Source organism: Bubalus bubalis, chromosome 9, assembly GCF_019923935.1.
Source record: "Bubalus bubalis isolate 160015118507 breed Murrah chromosome 9, NDDB_SH_1, whole genome shotgun sequence".
Lineage (NCBI taxonomy): Eukaryota > Metazoa > Chordata > Mammalia > Artiodactyla > Bovidae > Bubalus > Bubalus bubalis.
This window is the reverse complement of record NC_059165.1, coordinates 76,270,205-76,291,166: the sequence shown is the minus strand read 5'-3', so window position 1 is coordinate 76,291,166 and position 20,962 is coordinate 76,270,205. Positions and strand designations below refer to the sequence as shown.

At 37.1% G+C, this 20,962-nt stretch overlaps 1 protein-coding gene across 1 annotated transcript in view; it reads left to right on the top strand.

Annotated features, from left to right (window-relative positions):
- DTWD2 (DTW domain containing 2) overlaps positions 1 to 20,962 on the top strand; it is a 70,318-nt gene that overhangs the window by 43,945 nt on the left and 5,411 nt on the right. The window contains exon 5 of the mRNA XM_006078085.4: positions 18,917 to 19,045. Coding sequence (XP_006078147.1) covers positions 18,917 to 19,045 — 129 coding nt within the window. The remainder of the gene's footprint in view (positions 1 to 18,916; positions 19,046 to 20,962) is intronic.

Here is a 20,962-nt window from a genome sequence, read left to right as displayed (position 1 = left end):
TCCCAGAGTAGAATCCTGAGTTGTTCTTTCACTGGAGTTGTTGTGGATGATGGTACCATTATTGACAGAAGTACCACAGGAATTAGGAATAAACTCCTTAGGGAACTTGGGGTGTTGGTATCAGCAGGATGATTTAAAATCATGAATGGGCAGAACAAAAGCCCTTAAGATAACTACAGTCTACTATACAGCAGTTGTTTACTTGTAAAAGCATGCTTATTTATACATTTCTTGGTTCATTCAAAGCTACTGCTCTATATAAATAGTTTAATAATTCTTACAGTCTAGTTCACCAAGTGAAAAGTAAAAATGAAAAAGGAAAACGTACATCATCTCTTGTCAGTAAGAGATGTAGTTTAAAATAATCTCTAAATAATGTAGTTTAAGTTAATTAGGTTTTATTTCTAAATGTAATTTATTTATCATTTCTTTCACCACCACCTCAGTATACATACACCTACATACCTGCTTTTTGCATCAGTTTGTCTTAGCTATTCGGAGAAGGCAATGGCACCCAACTCCAGCACTCTTGCCTGGAAAATCCCATTGGCAGAGGAGCCTGGTAGGCCGCAGTCCATGGGGTCGCTAAGAGTCGGACACGACTGAGTGACTTCACTTTCACTTTTCACTTTCATGCATTGGAGAAGGAAATGGCAACCCACTCCAGTGTTCTTGCCTGGAGAATCCCAGGGACGGGGGGGCCTGGTGGGCTGCTGTCTGTGGGGTCGCACAGAGTCGGACACGACTGAAGTGACTTAGCAGCAGCAGCAGCAGCAGATATGGGAAGATGCGATAAGAGGGAATATTCTCCTGGACCATAACTAGAGGGCAGGTGTCCAGAGATCTTTGACTATTAAGACCTAGTCCAATAACAGCACATTGAGTGACCTATCAGCAAAATCTTCTCCAGACGTAGGAATGAGCTTTCTTAGCATCATGGGACAAAATGGTCATGAAAAGCCTCCCAAACTATGGTAGGGTTTATGACCTTGAGGGGCATCCTCTCAATGAAAAATCGGTGCTTGCCAAGGGCATTTGCTGTCTCTCTCTGTGGGGACTGAATCCTGTTTTACTGCAGCTGTTGACCTTCAATGCACCCTGAGGGGAGTTCAGGGTGGATAACAGGAATGGCAGGAAAACTGGTGAGACAGGCCTTTAGATAGTTAGATATTTTCAGGAACTGATTTTATGAGCCCAATCCTTACATCTCTTCATATCTAGAAAAGCACTAGATCCCTACATGGTGACAGCAGCTCCTTGTGACTAGCAGAAAATCTTCTGTAAGATAAGTGTCGCACGACTGAAGCGACTTAGCAGCAGCAGCAGCAGTCTTAGCTATTATTCTTAGTTTAGTTGATCTGCTTAGTTTCTGTAGTAGTATACATTTTTTGCTTTAAATACAAGAAAGAAAAAAAATGACAAAAAGAAAACAGAAATCGGAATTAACATCCAAAGTATTGGTCTTTTCCCAAATACACAGGTGGACTTCATACTTACTTAATAGTGGAATGAAAGAATTGTAAATCAGACACTAACTTGCTGTGGTCAGTCGTGTCTGATTCTTTTGTGACCCAATGGACTGTAGCATGCCAGGTTCCTCTGCCTTGGGATTTTACAGACAAGAATACTGTAGTAGGTCTATTTCCTCCTCCAGGGGCTCTTCCCGACCCAGAGATTGATCCTGTGTCTCCTGCGTCTACTGTGTTTGCAGGCAGATTCTTTACCACTGAGCCACCTGGGGAGCCCAATGCAAGCATTAACTTGGCCTCTTTTTAATCTGAATTTCTAATATATCCAGGCCATTTGGCAACGAATGAATATCTCTCCCCTCAGAAGAATTTTACACAGGAGACTCTTGACATTTGCTAGGAATAAATCTAAGGTGAACATGGAAATGTTTGTAGAGGCTTCTGGCTTTCTTCATAAACTTATTTTCAGGGAGTGTTTGCATATTCTTGCTTTATTGCCTTTAAAACTTTCACTAAAGCTTGATTTCTCACTTGATAGTCAGAGCACTGTTGGGAGCACTCACCGGCTAAGACATTTTCGTAAAAACTTTGTCTTGTGTCTATATAGAGCTGTTGCTGCTGCTGCTGCTGCTGCTAAGTCGCTTCAGTCGTGTCCGACTCTTAGCGACCCCATGGACTGCAGCCTACCAGCCTCCTCCGTCCATGGGATTTTCCAGGCAAGAGTAATGGAGTGGGGTGCCATTGCCTTCTCCGATGTTACATCTAATCTGTTGCCTAATTAAAATTCATTGTTATCCTTAAATGTTTTTTATTGAGGTTAATTGACATGTTATATTAGTTTCAGGTGTATAGCATAATGATTCAATATTTGTATATATTGCAAAATGCTGTCCACAGTAAGTCTAGTTAATATCTATTCCTCTACACAGGTACAGAATTTTTTTCTTGTGATTAGAATTCTTAAGATCTACTCTCTTAGCAACTTTATTTTATGTATTTATTTTTTACTTTACAATATTGTACTGGTTTTGCCATACATTGACATGAATCCACCATGGGTGAACATGTGTTCCCCATCCTGAACCCCCCTCCCACCTCCTTCCCCATCCCATCCCTCTGGATCATCCCAGTACACCATCCCCAAGCATCCTGTATCCTGCATCGAACCTGACTGGCCATTCGTTTCACATATGATAATATATATGTCTCCATGCCATTCTCCCAAATCATCCCACCCTCACCATCTCCCACAGAGTCCAAAAGACTGTTCTATACATCTGTGTCTCTTTTGCTGTCTCACATACAGGGTTATTACTGTCTTTCTAAATTCCATATATATATGTTAGTATGCTGTATTGGTGTTTTCTTTCTGGCTTACTTCATTCTGTATAACAGGCTCCAGTTTCATCCACCTCATTAGGACTGATTCAAATGTATTCTTTTTAATGGCTGAGTAATATTCCATTGTGTATATGTACCACAGCTTTCTTATCCATTCACCTGCTGATGGACATCTAGGTTGCTTCCAGGTCCTGGCTATTATAAACAGTGCTGCAGTGAACATTGGGATACATGTGTCTCTTTCAGTTCTGGTTTCCTTGGTGTGTATGCCTAGCAGTGACATTGCTGGGTCGTATGGCAGTTCTATTCGAGTTTTTTAAGGAATCTCCACACTGTTCTCCATAGTGGCTGTACTAGTTTGCATTCCCACCAACAGTGTAAGAGGGTTCCCTTTTCTCCACACCCTCTCCAGCATTTCATGCTTGTAGACTTTTGGATCGCAGCCATTCTGACTGGCGTGAAATGGTACCTCATAGTGGTTTTGATTTGCATTTCTCTGATAATGAGTGATGTTGAGCATCTTTTCATGTGTTTGTTAGCCATCTGCATGTCTTCTTTGGAGAAATGTCTGTTTAGTTCTTTGGTCCACTTTTTAATTTGGTTGTTTATTTTTCTAGAATTGAGCTGCATGAGCTGCTTGTATATTTTTGAGATTAATTCTTTGAACATTGCTTCGTTTGCTATTATTTTCTCCCATTCTGAAGGCTGGCTTTTCATCTTGCTTATAGTTTCCTTTGGTATGCAGAAGCTTTTAATTCCAATTAGGTCCCATGTGTTTATTTTTGCTTTTATTTCCATTATGCTGGGAGGTGGGTCATAGAGGACCCTGCTGTGATTTATGTCAGAGAGTGTTTTGCCTATGTTCTCCTCTAGGAGTTTTATAGTTTCTGGTCTTACATTTAGATCTTTAATCCATTTTGAGTTTATTTTTGTGTATGGTGTTAGAAAGTGTTCTAGTTTCATTCTTCTGCAAGTGGTGAACCAGTTTTCCCAGCACAACTTGTTAAAGAGATTTTTTTTCTCCATTGTATATTCTTGCTTCTTTTGTCAAAGATGAGGTGTCCATAGGTGTGTGGATTTATCTCTGGGCTTTCTATTTTGTTCCTTTGATCTATATTTCTGTCTTTGTGCCAGTAGCATACTGTCTTGATGACTGTAGCTTTGTAGTATAGTCTGAAGTCAGGCAGGTTGATTCCTCCAGTTCCATTCGTCTTTCTTAAGATTGCTTTGGCTATTTGAGGTTTTTTGTATTTCCATACAAATTGCAGATAATAATAATATGCTATATACATTTTAAAAAACACTTTCTTCCTATGCCTTCATTTGGCATATGAATTAAGGAAGGTAATTCATGTAATTAAGGCTCAAAACCTGTGAAATTGGGATTTTGCATTTTATGACTTGCTGTAATTTATATCCTAAGGATTACATTCTACCTAAAAAGTGAGGTCCACCAGTTTTCAAAGACACATAGAAATTTAAAAGAATTAATTCAAAGTCTTAACAACTTTAGAGTTTATAAAATATGAATTACTGAAGAGTAGATACAAGGCTGTCTTCTTAGAAATTTATAGTACCTTGTTTAATGGAATATGTGGCACAGGCTTCATGGCATATATCATCCCAGACTCTTGACATCAGACTGCCTGGATTTATACTTGGCTCCACAACTTACTTACCATTTGACATGACAGGTTACCTCTGCTCTTAGAGTCTACATTTGGAAAATAGAAATAATAATATTATTTACATAATATATTGTTGTGACATTCAAATGAGATAACACACACAAAGCATTTAGCATAGCTCCTGGCTTATAGTGTGTACCTAGTAAGTATTATTTACTGATAATACGAATAATGTCGTTGGATAACTAGGGCTCGCCCAAATAATTTACTTTTTTCATAGTTAATAACTTTGCTTCAGATTGCCAGATAGTAATAAAATGTAGAATATATTTCTGAAGCTAGAGGATCTTGAGTTTCAATAGACAACTGAGTTAAGTTCTTAATTATTTCTGGAAAAATTGTATTTTTTAAGGGATACATTTTAGTCTTAGCAATGATTTGATCACTTTCTTGCATCACAGTAATTAAATAATTGTTGAAAAGACTAATTATAATTCATGTTTAGGACTTTAATTTTTTACAAAAGTAATATATTCACATGGCTGAAAGTTTAAAAGATATGAAAGAGTTTATAGTAAAAAGTCTTCCTCCTGCCTCTCTACCCCATATACCCTTTTACCATTCTCAGAGGTAACCAATATATCAAGTTCTTGTGTATTTTTCCAGATTATTTTATTTATATACAACTAAATCCCCCCTTTCCTCAATATGTGGTAGATACCTGCTGCTCTGATCCTTGCTTTTTTCATTTAACAAGTTATTTTAGGACTTGTATCTGTAGGTAAATAGCTTCTGTATTTATTTTAACTGCCTCACTTCTTAGGTATGGATGTATGTAATTTATTAACGATGTTAAATTATGCTTCCTTTGTCATTTGTTTTTCCTTTTCATTTTTTTCCTTAATTTTCTGGCAATAGCTTTGCATGGGTGCTGTGCTAGTTTCTGTTCTTTCCTTTTTTTGCTTACTCATGTTTATTTGAGGCCTATTAATACAGGGAGGTAACTGTCAGAAAAGGGCCATAGCCCTTGGAGGAATTTTCTTTATTATCTTAGGTGTGCTCAAGATTTCACCCAAAGCACTATCTATAAAAGAACAGATGATTATCTTGTACTTTCCTCAGAATAAAAGCTTCTGCTTTTCAAAAGTCACTGTTAAGAGAATTAAAAGAAAAACCACAGACTGAGAGAAAATATTTGCAAAGAATAGGTTGGAAAAAAGAGCTGTATTCATAATATGTAAAGAACTTTTAGTATTCAGGAATAAGAGAACAAACATCTCAGTTAAATAATGGATTGACTAAAGTTATAAATACTTCTACCAGAAGAAAGTGGAAGTGGAAGTGAAGGTCCCTCAGTCCTGTTTGACTTTTTATGACTGCATGGACTGTAGCTCCCCAGGCTCCTCTGTCTGTGGAATTCACCATGGCAGAATACTGGAGGGGTAGCCATTCTGGGAGCTATGAGGGAAGCCTTCTTCAGTGATCAATGCAAAGAAATAGAGGAAAACAATAAAATGGGAAAGAGTAGAGATCTCTTCAAGAGAACTAGAGACACCAAGGAAACATTTCATGCAAAGATGGGTGCAATAAAAGACAGATGGTATGGACCTAACAGAAGCAGAAGATATTAAGAAGAGGTGGCAACAAAGATAGAAATATAGATCACTGGAACAAAATAGAAAGTCCAGAGATAAATCCACACACCTATGGACACCTCATCTTTGACAAAAGAAGCAAGAATATACAATGGAGAAAAGACAATCTCTTTACCAAGTGGTGCTGGGAAAACTGGTCAACCACTTGCAGAAGAATGAAACTAGAACACTTTCTAACACCATACACAAAAATAAACTCAAAATGGATTAAAGATCTAAATGTAAGACCAGAAACTATAAAACTCCTAGAGGAGAACATAGGCAAAACACTCTCTGACATAAATCACAGCAGGGTCCTCTATGACCCACCTCCCAGCATAATGGAAATAAAAGCAAAAATAAACACATGGGACCTAATTGGAATTAAAAGCTTCTGCATACCAAAGGAAACTATAAGCAAGATGAAAAGCCAGCCTTCAGAATGGGAGAAAATAATAGCAAACGAAGCTTGCTATTCATGTTCAAAGAATTAATCTCAAAAATATACAAGCAGCTCATGCAGCTCAATTCCAGAAAAACAAACAACCCAATCAAAAAGTGGACCAAAGAACTAAAAAAGACATTTCTCCAAAGAAGACGTACAGGTGGCTAACAAACACATGAAAAGATGCTCAACATCACTCATTATCAGATCAAATCAGATCAGATCAGTCGCTCAGTCGTGTCCGACTCTTTGCGACCCCATGGACTACACCACGCCAGGCCTCCCTGTCCATCACCAACTCCTGGAGTTCACTCAGACTCACGTCCATCGAGTCAGTGATGCCATCCAGCCATCTCATCCTCTGTCGTCCCCTTCTCCTCCTGCCCCCAATCCCTCCCAGCATCAGAGTCTTTTCCAATGAGTCAACTCTTCGCATCAGGTGGCCAAAGTACTGGAGTTTCAGCTTTACCATCATTCCCTCCAAAGAAATCCCAGGGCTGATCTCCTTCAGAATGGACTGGTTGGATCTCCTTGCAGTCCAAGGGACTCTCAAGAGTCTTATCCAACACCACAGTTCAAAAGCATCAATTCTTCGGCGCTCAGCCTTCTTCACAGTCCAACCCTCACATCCATACATGACCACAGGAAACACCATAGCCTTGGCTAGACGAACCTTTGTTGGCAAAGTAATGTCTCTGCTTTTGAATATGCTATCTAGGTTGGTCATAACTTTCCTTCCAAGGAGTAACTGTACTCATTATCAGAGAAATGCAAATCAAAACCACAATGAGGTACCATTTCATGTCAGTCAGAATGGCTGGTATCCAAAAGTCTACAAGCAATAAATGCTGGAGAGGGTGTGGAGAAAAGGGAACCCTCTTATACTGTTGGTGGGAATGTAAACTAGTATAGCCACTATGGAGAACAGTGTGAGATTCCTTAAAAAACAAAATAGAACTGCCATACGACCCAGCAATCCCACCACTGGGGATACGCACCGAGGAAACCAGAATTGAAAGACACATGTACTCCAATGTTGATTGAAGCACTGTTTGCAATAGCTAGGATATGGAAGCAACCTAGATGTCCATCAGCAGATGAATGGATAAGAAAGCTGTGGTACATATACACAATGGAATATTATTCAGCTATTCAAAAGAACACATTTGAATAAGTTCTAATAAGGTGGATGAAACTGGAGCCTGTTATACAGAGTGAAGTAAGTCAGAAAGAAAAATACCAATACTGGATATTAATACATACATATGGCATTTAGAAAGATGGTAACAACAGCTCTATATGCAAGACAGCAAAAGAGACACAGTTATAAAGAACAGACTTTTGGACTTTGTGGGAGAAGGCGACGGTGGGATGATTTAAGAGAATAGCATTGAAACGTGTATATTGCCATATATGAAATAGATGACCAGTCTAAGTTCTATGCATGAAACAGGGCACTCAAAGCCAGTGCACTGGGACAACCCAGAGGGATGGGATGGGGGGAGGTGGGAGGGGGGTTCAGGGTCAGGGGGACACATGTACACCCATGGCTGATTCATGTGAATGTATGGTGAAAACCACCACAATATTGTAAAGTAATTAGCCTCTAATTAAAATAAATATATTAAAAATATTTTTTTTAAAGAATAATACTTCGTAGGTCCACATTGTTGTAAGTAGCAGAATTATTTTTTATGGCTGAGTAATATTATGTGTGTGTGTGTGTGTGTGTGTGTGTGTGTGTATCCATCTATCTATCTGGCTATAGCATCTTTATCCATTCATATGTTGTTGGATACTGGTTACTTAGGTTGTTTACATATCTTTGCTATTGTGAATAATGCTTCTGTGGATATTGAGGTGCAGTGCATGTATCTTTTCAAATTAGTGTTTTTATCTTCTTTGGATATATATACTCAGGAGTGGAATTGCTGGATCGTATGATAGTTCTGTTTTTTAGTTTATTGAGGATTTTCCATACTGTTTTGCACAGTGACTGCACCAATTTACATCCTCACCGACAGTGCACAGTGTTTCCTTTTCTTCCCATCCTCGCCAACATTGGTTACTTGTAGACTTTTTAATGATAGCCATCCTGACAAGTGTGAGGTGAAATGCCATTGTGGTTTTTATTTTCATTTCTCTAATAATTAGCAGTGTTGAACATCTTTTCATGTACCTGTTAGCCATCTGTATGTCTTGTTTAGAAAACCATCCATTCAGTGCTTCTACCCACTTTTTGACTGGGTTATCTTTTGATAATTAATTCTTTGTCAGTAACTTGTTCTTCTCTGTTATTCAATGAAGCTCTCTTCTGGTTCTTTCTTTTGCTTCTAAGACTGCTTTTTCTCTGCCTCTTCAATACCTTTTCTTCTTCCATCTTGTAAAAGTTGACATTCTGCTAATAAGTTTTATCTTATCCTACACTGTTGATCAAACTACTCATCTGGCTTTATTGCAGTAAAGCCGAGTTGCTTCACACTTATTAACTTGTGAAGAAAGCATTGTGAATCATCACTAGCACTACCCTTGTTAACATCAGTAGCGTCAGTACCACCCTCATAACATCTTTGTCTCTAATCAAGTGCTTACTATATGGCAGGCATTGCTGAACACTTCGCATGTTTTAGTGCCATAAAGCACAAGTATTCTGTAAGATTGTTAAGTTTTAGACTCTCAGAGTTTAAATCTAGTTTGAGGTCATACTATTATGTAGAGTTAAATTATATAAGTCTAATTTCCTGTCTTAAGCTTTTAGTGCGGTATTTTTCTACCTCTCCATTCATGCACATTATTTTAATTCAAGGTTATAGAAAAGTGTATTTAATAAAATGAAAAAGTGTACAGTTTAACTCAGTAAATTTTAAAATAAAAGTTTTATGTGACAGGTTGAACTTATGAGGTAATTGCATAATATGTGCTTTATTTCACACCTAGGCTAATTTATGATTCATTTTCCAGTAGCTGTTTATGAAGCCATGACAGCTTTGTTAAATGAAATTTATCTTTGGTTAAAAAAATGTTTCACTCGCAAGACATTATAAAATTGGTTATTACTTAGGTGAGTCTAGGAAATCAATTTCTAATATCCTAAATCAGTTTCTGTTCTGTTTCCTAATAAATGATATAAATTGATGTAAGCACAGTATGAATAAATGAATATGTTTAGGTTGGACAATTTTCTCTTTAGGAGATATTCCAAAAGTTAGTTTCTATAGCATTGCTCAACAGAGACTTGTCTCCATTAGGTATTGCTGGAAAAAATAGGTATTTGGGCAGCAGAAAGTAATGCTAAAGCTTGTAATCTGTAGTGACATTCTTCTGGCCTGTTTAGTGGTATAATATTTTGTTAATTTACTGTAGTCTTCTAAAGAGTTATTGTAACCAATCATTTCTTTTTATAGTTCTTAAAAGTTTATTTTTAATTGGTGGCTAATTCTTTACAATGTTGTGTTGGTTTCTGCTGTACAACAGCATGAATCAGTCATAACTATATGCATATCCCCTCGCTCTCGTCTCTTCCTCTCGCTGCCCAACCGTCCCCTCTAGGTTGTCACAGAGCGCCAGACTGGGCTGCCTGTGCTGCACAGCAGCTTCCCACCAGCTGTCTGTTGGACACATGGTAGTGTATACATGTCAGTGCTGCTTTCTCAGTTTGTCCCACCCTCTCCTTCCCTCATGTCCACAAGTCCATTCCCTGTGTCTGCATCTCTATTCTTGCCTGCAAATAAGTTCATCAGTACTGTTTTTCTAGATTCAATATATATGCATTAATGTACAAAATTTGTTTTTCTCTTTCTGACTTATTTCACTCTGTATGACAGGCTCTAGGTTCATCTACCTCAGTTCAGCTGATTCACATTTGTTCCTTTTTATGGCTGAGTAATGTTCCATTGTATATGTGTACAACAGCTTCCTTATCCGTTCATCTGTCAATGGGCATCTAGGTTGCTTTCATATGCTAGACTGCAACCATCAATTTTAATTCAAGGTTGTAGAAAAGTGTTTTTGTGCCTCTATTAATTCTTTTTTTTTTTTTTAAGAGGAGGCTTTGAAACTCAGATAAAACTTTTTTATTTAAGATAAATTATATTTCAGTATTATTTTAAAGTTTATATTAATTCTGTCAATCTAATGTTTTAAAAGAATAATTGTATCTTAGAATAAGGAGATAGACTATATGACTTACAACAATAACTTCCTATTCTGTGATCTCATGAATCTATGTGTTTTTATTTTCTTTCTCTAGATGTTTCCATACCCATAGTTCTCAGTGACTTCAGATATGCATTACTTGGAGTTATATAAAAAACAATGGTAGATTAAATATTTGTATTATTAGGAAAAAGCACTAGTCGAGTTATGTCTAAGTGACTAAATATATAATATAATATATATATTATATTTATATAAAAATATAATATAAATAAATATATAATATAAATGAAATATATAAATGACATATATATGACTAAATATGTCACTGAATAAAATTTTAAATTTGTATCATTATTTGGATTTGCTTTAATTTGAAATTTTTAAGTGCTTAATTTTTAGACTTCTGAATTGTATGTTTGCATTTTAACATCAAAGTTTTTGTATGTTGAAGAAGCGTGGTGTAACTTTATTATCACTTTAATGTATAAGAAAGCACTAAATTTTAAACCCGATGTGTTCTACAAGTTTTTTAGTAATTTTGGAATTGTGCTTTACCATGGAACTTTAAGAAGTGAATTTTCTCTGGTCAACTCAGAAAAAAAAATTAAACAATAATGTGTTTTAGAAGTAGCATTAATATTATCATTTTATCTATAACTAATGCTCCCTTTCAGAGAAGGCAGTGGCACCCCACTCCAGTACTCTTGCCTGGAAAATCCCATGAGCGGCAGAGCCTGGTAGCCTGCAGTCCATAGGGTCGCTAAGAGTTGGACACAGCTGAGCGACTTCACTTTCACTTTTTACTTTCATGCATTGTAGAGGAAATGGCAACCCAGTCCAGTACTCTTGCCTGGAGAATCCCAGAGATGGGGGAGCCTGGTTGGCTTCCATCTATGGGATCACACAGAGTCGGACACAACTGAAGTGACTTAGCAGCAGCAATGCTCCCTTTAAATTTATTTTTATCAAGTTTTCTGAATTTCAGCATTAACCTTGGAATCTTTCAATTCAGTTCAATTCAGTCGCTCCGTCGTGTCCTACTTTTTGCTGCCCTGTGGACTGCAGCACGCCAGGCCTCCCTGTCCATCACCAACTCCCGGAGTTTACTCAAACTCATGTCCATTGAGTCGGTGATGCCATCCAACCATCTCATCCTGTCATCCCCTTCTCCTCCTGCCCGTGATCTTTCCCAGCATCAGGGTCTTTTCAAATAGTTCAGTTCTTTGCATCAGGTTGCCAAAGTATTGAAGTTTCAGCTTCAGCATCAGTCCTTCCAGTGAGTATTCAGGACTGATCTCCTTTAGGGTGAACTGGTTGGATCTCCTTGCAGTCCAGGGGACTCTCAAGAGTCTTCTCCAACACCACAGTTCAAAAGCAGCAATTCTTCGGTGCTCAGCTTTCTTTATAGTCTAACTCTCACATCCATACATGACTACTGGAAAAAGCATAGCTTTGACTAGATGGGCGTTTGTTGGCAAAGTAATGTCTCTGCTTTTTAATATTCTGTCTTTTTAATATATATGTCTTTTTAATATGCTTGGAATCTTAAGTTTTAGAAAAAGTATACAGACTTCATAGTGTGATGTGGTTGGAGCAAGACCATAGATTGATATTTATTGAGAAACTTTCATTGTTGAGAAGACTCCTCCCCTGTACTGTTGTTTTTTTTAAGTTGTTCATAAGAACCCTAAAATTCTTCAGGAGTGCCTCAGTCTTGCTTTTCATCAGAATAGCTTTGTTTTGTTTGTTGGGATTTGCTGAAGAATTCATCCATTTAATTATTAACCTAGTTATAAAGAGCTCAGGGTCTTGAATAAGACTTTATAAATTCATTTATCTGTTTTACCATGATTGATTTTGGAACCTCGGGTAAGTTACTTCACCTCAGTGTACTTTATTTTCCTCATCTGTAAAATTGAGATAATTCATAAGGTCTTAGTGAGAATTGAATGAGACAATACATGTACATTTTCTAGAAAAGCAATTATTGTCCAAGTGCATGACACTGTGCATGTAAGTGGCTAAGTCTGTGTTCATACTGGCAACTCTCTGATGTCAAAGCTGGACCCTTATCACTATTAGAACATAGTGTTGAACTAAACTGAGGAAATGAAAGGAATGAAGTGGGTTGAAGGATTGGGACCAGAAGAAAACATTAGCACCTTGCCTTCAAAGTGCAGGTCCTAAGCTCAGGTAATGAATCCTGTTTATGAACGATCATAGAAGAAAGGTTGCTTCAGAAAGGAAGGTTTTTATGTGTGTCTTCCATTGGTAAGGAATTCAGAATATCACTAAAATGTTTATTTCAGCTTGTTCTAAACTAGGATTGTTTCAGAAAGCCTACAAAATAGATTGATTTTTCTAGAAACCTTTAGAAGTGCAGCTTTATAGTGCTGCTGTGAAGTGCTGCCCTCAGTATGCCAGAAAATTTGGAAACTCAGCAGTGGCCACAGGACTGGAAAAGGTCAGTTTTAATTCCAATCCCAAAGAAAGGCAATGCCAAAGAATGCTCAAATTACCACACAATTGCACTCATCTCATATGCTAGTAAAGTAATGCTCAAAATTCTCCAAGCGAGGCTTCAGCAATACGTGAACCATGAACTTCCAGATGTTCAAGCTGGATTTAGAAAAGACAGAGGAACCAGAGATCAAATTGCCAACATCAGTTGGATCATCGAAAAAGCAAGAGAGTTCCAGAAAAACATCTATTTCTGCTTTATTAACTATGCCAAAGCCTTTGACTGTGTGGATCACAATAAACTGTGGAAAATTCTGAAAGAGATGGGAATACCAAACCACCTGACTTGCCTCTTGAGAAACTTGTATGCAGGTCAGGAAACAACAGTTAGAACTGGACATGGAACAACACACTGGTTCCAGATAGGAAAAGGAGTATGTCAAGGATATATATTGTCACCCTGCTTATTTAACTTATATGCAGAGTATATCATGAGAAACACTGGGCTGGATGAAACACAAGCTAGAATCAAGATTGCTGGGAGAAATATCAATAACCTCAGATATGCAGATGATACCACCCTTATGACAGAAAGTGAAGAACTAAAGAGCCTCTTGATGAAAGTCAAAGAGTAGCGTGAAAAAGTTGGCTTAAAAGTCAATGTTCAGAAAACTCAGATCATGGCATCCTGTCCCATCACTTCATGGCAGATAGATGGGAAACAATGGAAACAGTGGCAGACTTTATTTTTTGGGCTCCAAAATCACTTCAGATGGTGACTGTAGCCATGAAAATCAAAAGACACTTGCTCCTTGGAATAAAAGCTATGACCAACCTAGACACCATATTAAAAAGCAGAGATATTACTTTGCCAACAAAAGTCCGTCTAGTCAAGGCAATGGTTTTAAGAAAGCTGTTCAGTTCAGTTCAGTCGCTCAGTTGTGTACAACTCTTTGCGACCCCATGACCCACAGCACGCCAGTCCTCCCTGTCCATCACCAACTCCCAGAGTTCACCCAAACTCATGTCCATTGAATCAGTGATGCCATCCAACCATCTCATCCTCTGTTGTCCCCTTCTCCTCCTACCCTCAATTTTTCCCAGCATCAGGGTCTTTTCAAATGAATTAGCTCTTCGCATCAGGTGGCCAAAGTATTGGAGTTTCAGCTTCAACATCAGTCCTTCCAGTGAACACACAGGACTTATCTCCTTTAGGATGGACTGGTTGGATGTTCTTGCAGTCCAAGGGACTCTCAAGAGTCTTATCCAACATCACGGTTCAAAAGCATCAATTCTTCGGCACTCAGCTTTCTTTATAGTCCAACTCTCATATCCGTACATGACTACTAGAAAAACCATACCCTTGACAAGACAGACCTTTGTTGGCAAAGAAAGCTGAGTGCTGAAGAATTGATGCTTTTGAACGGTGGTGTTGGAGAAGACTCTTGAGAGTCCCTTGGACTGCAAGGACATCCAACCAGTCCATCCTAAAGGAGATCAGTCCTGAGTGTTCATTGGAAGGACTGAAGTTGAAGCTGAAACTCCAGTACTTTGGCCACCTGATGTGAAGAACTGACTCACTTGAAAAGACCCTGATGCTGGGAAAGGTTGAAGCAGGAGGAGAAGGGGATGATAGAGGATGAGATGGTTGGATGGCATCACCAACTCAATGAAGATGAGTTTGAGTAAACTCTGGGAGTTGATGATGGATAGGGAGGCCTGGCGTGCTGTAGTCCATGGAGTTGCGAAGAGTTGGACATATCTGAGCACCTGAACTGAAGAAACCTTTAAGGAAGCTGATCAAGTGCTTAAAAATTCTTGTGACTGTTAATAATGGAGTGAGAAACAGAATAGTTTTATGTATTACTCAGGCATTAAAAAGAATACATTTGAATCAGTTCTAATTAGGTGGATGAAACTGGAGCCTATTATACAGAGTGAAATAAGCCAGAAAGAACAACACCAATACAGTATACTAACGCATATATATGGAATTTAGAAAGATGTTAATGATAACCCTGTATGCGAGACAGCAAAAGAGACACAGATGTATAGAACAGTCTTTTGGATTCTGTGGGAGAGGGAGAGGGTGGGATGATTTGGGAGAATGGCATTGAAACATGTATAATATCATATATGAAATGAATCGCCAGTCCAAGTTCGATGCATTATACTGGTTGCTTGGGGCTGGTGCACTGGGATGACCCAGAGGGATGGTACGGGGAGGGAGGAGGGAGGGGTGTTCAGGATGGGGAACACGTGTACACCCGTGGCGGATTCATGTTGATGTATGGCAAAACCAATACAATATTGTAATAATTAACCTCTAATTAAAATAAATAAATTTATATTTAAAAAGAATAGTTTTATGTTGTAATGAAATGTCTTAAAAGAGACTGAGAACAAATAACAAATAATCATCATCAAATTATAAAAATACAGTGTTATTTGGGAGGAGTGTGGAGATGATTACTGTTTTAATTTTGAGGGCTTTTTTTGTTATTTTTCTTGACCAATGAATTAACTATATTATAATAACTTATTTTAAAGATGTGCTATGCAAACATAAGCAATAGCTTGTTATTCCTTTGGATATCTGTTTGAATCCTAAAGGTCATTACTAAACCACTAAACTTACTACATCTCCCACACTTATAATGACACATCACAAAAGTAACTGAAGGTCTATCTAGGAAGGAAGTGTTTGAACAGACCCTTTAAAAAGGTGTCTAAACAGTGATCATAGCTGTTAAGCTGTTATCTAATATTCTTATATATTAAATATACACTTAATGGAAGAGAAGGATTTTAGGAAATTTTAAGGAATTAAAATCATAGCTAATCCAGAAAATCAGTGGAAAAGATTGAAGCTACATCTTAGGAGTAAGGTTGGATAAGTTGGCTGTTTCTAAAGTGCAAGTGATAGGCTTACAACCTGTACCAGTAGAATTCTAAACCAGCCAGTGATACTCCTGTTCCTAAAGAAGTCATATTAAGAGTCCTTAGACAGCTTCTACTCCTGGACAACCAACTTCCAAGATCAAAATTAGTGAAACATTCTTTGCATAAACATGGCTTCCAAAAATGGAAAATGAATATTGTATATAATAACTACACATGATATATATAATATACACATTAATCATAATGACATATAATTAATATAGAATTATAATTGTATACATATTATATGATCTTGGGATTCATCACTAAGCATAGGTTTTAATACCATCATGTCTGGCTATCTGATTTTTTATCAGGTGAGCAGGAACTGAAAAACTAAATGACTTAACTGAAATTAATTAATTATTGTCAACTTTGATACAGTAATCTTGATCCCTTTAGTAGTTTTTCTTTCTACATAACATACTTTTATTATATGTTAATTTTTTTCTTTCTTAACAATAGCTAATTTTGCCATGGATTTTCTTGACCTCTTATTCATGCAGATGAGGCAGTTTCTAAAAATTATTATGATGCTTGTGATTTCTCAAGAAGATGGGTCAACAGGTTTTCTTTTTGGCTTTGCTCATTTACTCATTGAATTAAGCATGTGTTGAAGGTGATATAGCACATAAGTATAAAAAGAAGAGCTGTGAGGGCATATTAACATGTTTTAATAACATATATGCTACTAATATAGCAGATAGTAGTTATGTTTACTCTTTTAATATATCCAGTTACTGGCTAATCCCTGGAGAGATGATTTGTGAAGGATATTCTGAAATCTTTTTAACCAATGACAGATTTCAGATTCTGTTTTCATATAGCCACGTGAGCCATAGTAAGAAATAAAACTGCCCCCCCATTTTCTTTCAAAGATAAAATTAATTCCAATAAACAAAATTTAACTGTGAATTTTGCACATTTCCCATAGGTTTTGTTTTAATCAGATGTCTGTTATAAACTCCTCCACTGATGACTTGGAAATGAGTATTGAAAGCAGTAGTTGGCTTTACTTTGTTTTACTACATTGACCTGATGAAATAATCAAAGCTGTTAGTAATTACAGTTAATCAACATTATGAATTTTTTATACAGCTATTTAATCATAGGCTTTCTTTTATAATTATAGATGTTTCTCAACCATTTTTTTCAATTACTTTCCCTCCCTGTATCTGTTTTTTATCCTGTCCTTTGGTTAAAATGTGAAGTAATTTTAATATGATCATATCTAAAGCATAATTAGTCAAATATATATTTCAAAATCACATACATTCTGTAGTGAATCTCTACCCACTTTATTTCTCACTTTATTTCCCCACTTCTCTCCCTTCCCCCTCTCTCCTTTATCTCTTTTTGAGGAAGGAAAGGAAACAAGTTGTAGAGAATTCTTTACAAAAAGAAGAGTGAAAGAACCATATTTCTCATCACCTTTTCTTACATATGATTTTGGTCAGAGTATGGACTTGGGATATAGCTTTATGAATATAGGATAATACTGCAGTTTCATGTAATTAAAGAGCCAAAATTCTGACATTCATTTTTCTATTGCTTTTCTAATGTGTGACTCTGTCTCAGCTAGAATATTATCTTGATGGAGAAAAGTATTTGTAGTATGCTACTACTTTTATCTAAAAAGAGGATATGTATGTATATGTCTGTGTGTTTATATGCATTCACATCCACATAGACATACACTTACCAGTTTAAAAAATAATGGAAGGGACTTCCCTGGTGGTATAGTGGCTGGAAATTTGCCTGCCAATGCAGAGGACATGGGTTCAGCTCCTTGTCTGGGAAGATTCCACGTGCTGTGGATCAACCAAGCCATGCCTTGAGCCACAACTGCTGAGCCCACGTGTCACAACTACTGAAGCCTGTGTGCCTAGAGCATATGCTCTGCAACAAGAGAAGCCAGCACAGTGAGAAGCCTTTGCAGTGAAATTAGAGAATAGGCCCCACTCTCTGCAGCTAGAGAAAACCTGTATGTAACAACAGACCTAACACAATAAAAAAAAATATATTGTTTAAAAAAGATACAACAGACCTCAAAGACATTTAAAAAAATAATAGAAGAATAAACTGTAAAACAAAAAATCCCAGTTGTCAATTCTCCAAAGTGATTAAACCAGTTTCACTCCTAATTCAATGTATGAGAGTTTCATTTGCTGCATCCCGATTTGGTGGTGTTAGTCTTTTTTATTTTAACTGTTCTAATGGGTGTGAAAGGGGGCTTCTCTGGTGGTTCAGTGGAAGAGAATCTGCCTGCTAATGCAGGAGACACAAGTTCAGTCCCTGGGTTGGGAAGATCCCCTGGAGGAGGAAATGTTAAGGCACCCCAGTATTCTTGCCTTGGAAATCCTGTGGACAGAGGATCCTGGCGGGCTATAGTCCATGTGGTCGCAAAAGAATTGGACACAATTTAATGACTAAAAGCAACAATAACAGTAACGAGGATGACATGTTATTGTGATTTTAATTTATATTAAATCATGTTGAGCCCCTTTACATGTACCTATTTGTACTTGTATATATATTCTTTTGTGATGTGTCTGTTTACTCTTCTGCCCACTGGGAGGAGGTTATTAGTCTTATTATTTTTGATTTGTAGGAATTTGTATATATTTTGAATGTATCTTCTTTATTAGATGCGTAACTATCTTCTTGCTTCCTTTTAACAAAACTAATGAAAAGATTTATATACAGAAGATATTGATACATTTAATATTTATAAACTGGTGATTTTGGAAGGAAATTAGAGTAATTAGTATTTAAAATACAGACCTTATGTTTTAAACCTAAAATGAAAACTGCATTCTATTCTGTTTTTGGTTTCAGGTGCAATTAAAAACTAGCATTTCTAGTCAGTATGTAATTCGGGCGCAACCAACTAATAGGTGCCTTTCTACACTGGAGTGTGCAGCTGTTGCTCTTTCTATCTTGGAGAAAAATAACTACATACAAGAGGTATGTCTTTGGAAAGTTACATACTTTTTAAAAGTAGGTGTTTGGTTAGATTTTTGTCTGGCAAACTTAAAAATGCATAACTTGTTAAATTTGTAGCTCAAGTGACAAGTAGCCTATATCTGTGATAGAAATGTGTGTACTTTTAAAACCTTCATTTCTCCTCTGGTGTTTTTCTGTTAGTTTAGCATTCCAGATTGGATTATTTAAATATTCATTCTAGGCTGTGCAAACAGCATTTGTAATATGCTAAATTGTTTTTAAGTAGCATAACATTAAATACAGTTTTTTCTTGGCTAGATATTTCAGCATTCTGTATTTCTTAGTATTTGTGTTCTCTTGTACTCGACTTTTTTTTTTTTTAATTAAAAGAACATTTTATGGCAACATTTTTTCCATTGGTACTTTTATTTGAGGAGAAATATCAACTTTCTGTTTATCTTATTAACGTTGCTTAGAGTATAAAAAGATACAATTTTTTTTGAGAAAAAAGCCTACTGAATATGAAAAGGTTATAACCTGTAATCAACATTTTACTTAATTTCATGAAAGCCTGATGATTTCATATATAATTCATAATCATTAGTAAATAATAACATTTTAGTAAGCTCACTATCTCATTCTTTTAGAACATGTAAGAAACTTTACACTTATGACAAGAAAAAAATACCAAAATAAAACTGAATTGTTATTTTTTTTTTTAATTAGTGAAAATGTTTGATAAATTCGACTCCAGAAGAAAAGTCAGAGGATAATGAGCATAACTAAATGAAGTTTTGTAACTCCCTCTTCTCACACACACACACAACACATACACACAGAATACTCTCTTCTGCCTTTTTCCTCTCTCTCATACATCATAGTTTCTATTATAAAACTATGCCTTAGCCATGAAGGAAATTCCAATAATGGATAAAAGCTCAGCTCAGAATTACTGGATTAGTTACCGAGAAAGAAAAAAGAATGAAAGACCTGCAGGGCTAGGAGAGTTAAAGAATGCTAGAAGAAGCATTGAGTTGCCCTTTCCTCTCCCCCACCCTAAGCCATGTCCTGTGTCAGCATTGGAGCCTTTCTTCTTTTGGAAGAAGTAGGCTATCGTGAATAGACTCTTTTTGTGTGAATCTGTGTGAGTAGAGTTAATTTGGGGTCTTGACAACTTCTCTTTCTCTCCTTTGAGGAAAAAAATTCATGAGGGATCCTAAATCCTTCCTCCAATTGACCAGGGAGTATTCTCAGATATTTTCCCCTCTCCCTTAACTTTATCACCTATTCCAATGTACCTTGCATCAGCAAAACACACTTAATATTCCCCTATACTTATTTGTCAGCTTTGTTTATTAGCCATCATCTCTGTATGTTCTTGAGAAGAAAATAACACTATACTTAGGTATCTTAAAGGAGAGATGAAACTCAAGACTGTTGTTTAGGCTTGCTTTTTGTACAGTCTCTGTATTTTCCTTTTTGTTGAGGTAAAACCATAGGATCAGCCAACATCAGACATCACTTCAGTCACTCAGTCGTGTCCGACTCTTTGCGACCCCATGAATCGCAGCACTCCAGGCCTCCCTGTCCATCACCAACTCCCGGAGTTCACCCAAACTCATGTCCATTGAGTCAGTGATGCCATCCAACCATCTCATCCTCTGTTGTCCCCTTCTTCTCCTGCCCTCAATCTTTCCCAGCATCAGGGTCTTTTCAAATGAGTCAGCTCTTTGCATCAGGTGGCCAAAGTATTGGGAGTTTCAGCTTCAACATTAGTCCTTCCAATGAACACCCAGGACTGATCTCCTTTAGGATGGACTGGTTGGATGTCCTTGCAGTCCAAGGGACTCTCAAGAGTCTTCTCCAACACCACAATTCAAAAGCATCAGTTCTTCGGCACTCAGCTTTCTTTATAGTCCAACTCTCACACCCGTACAT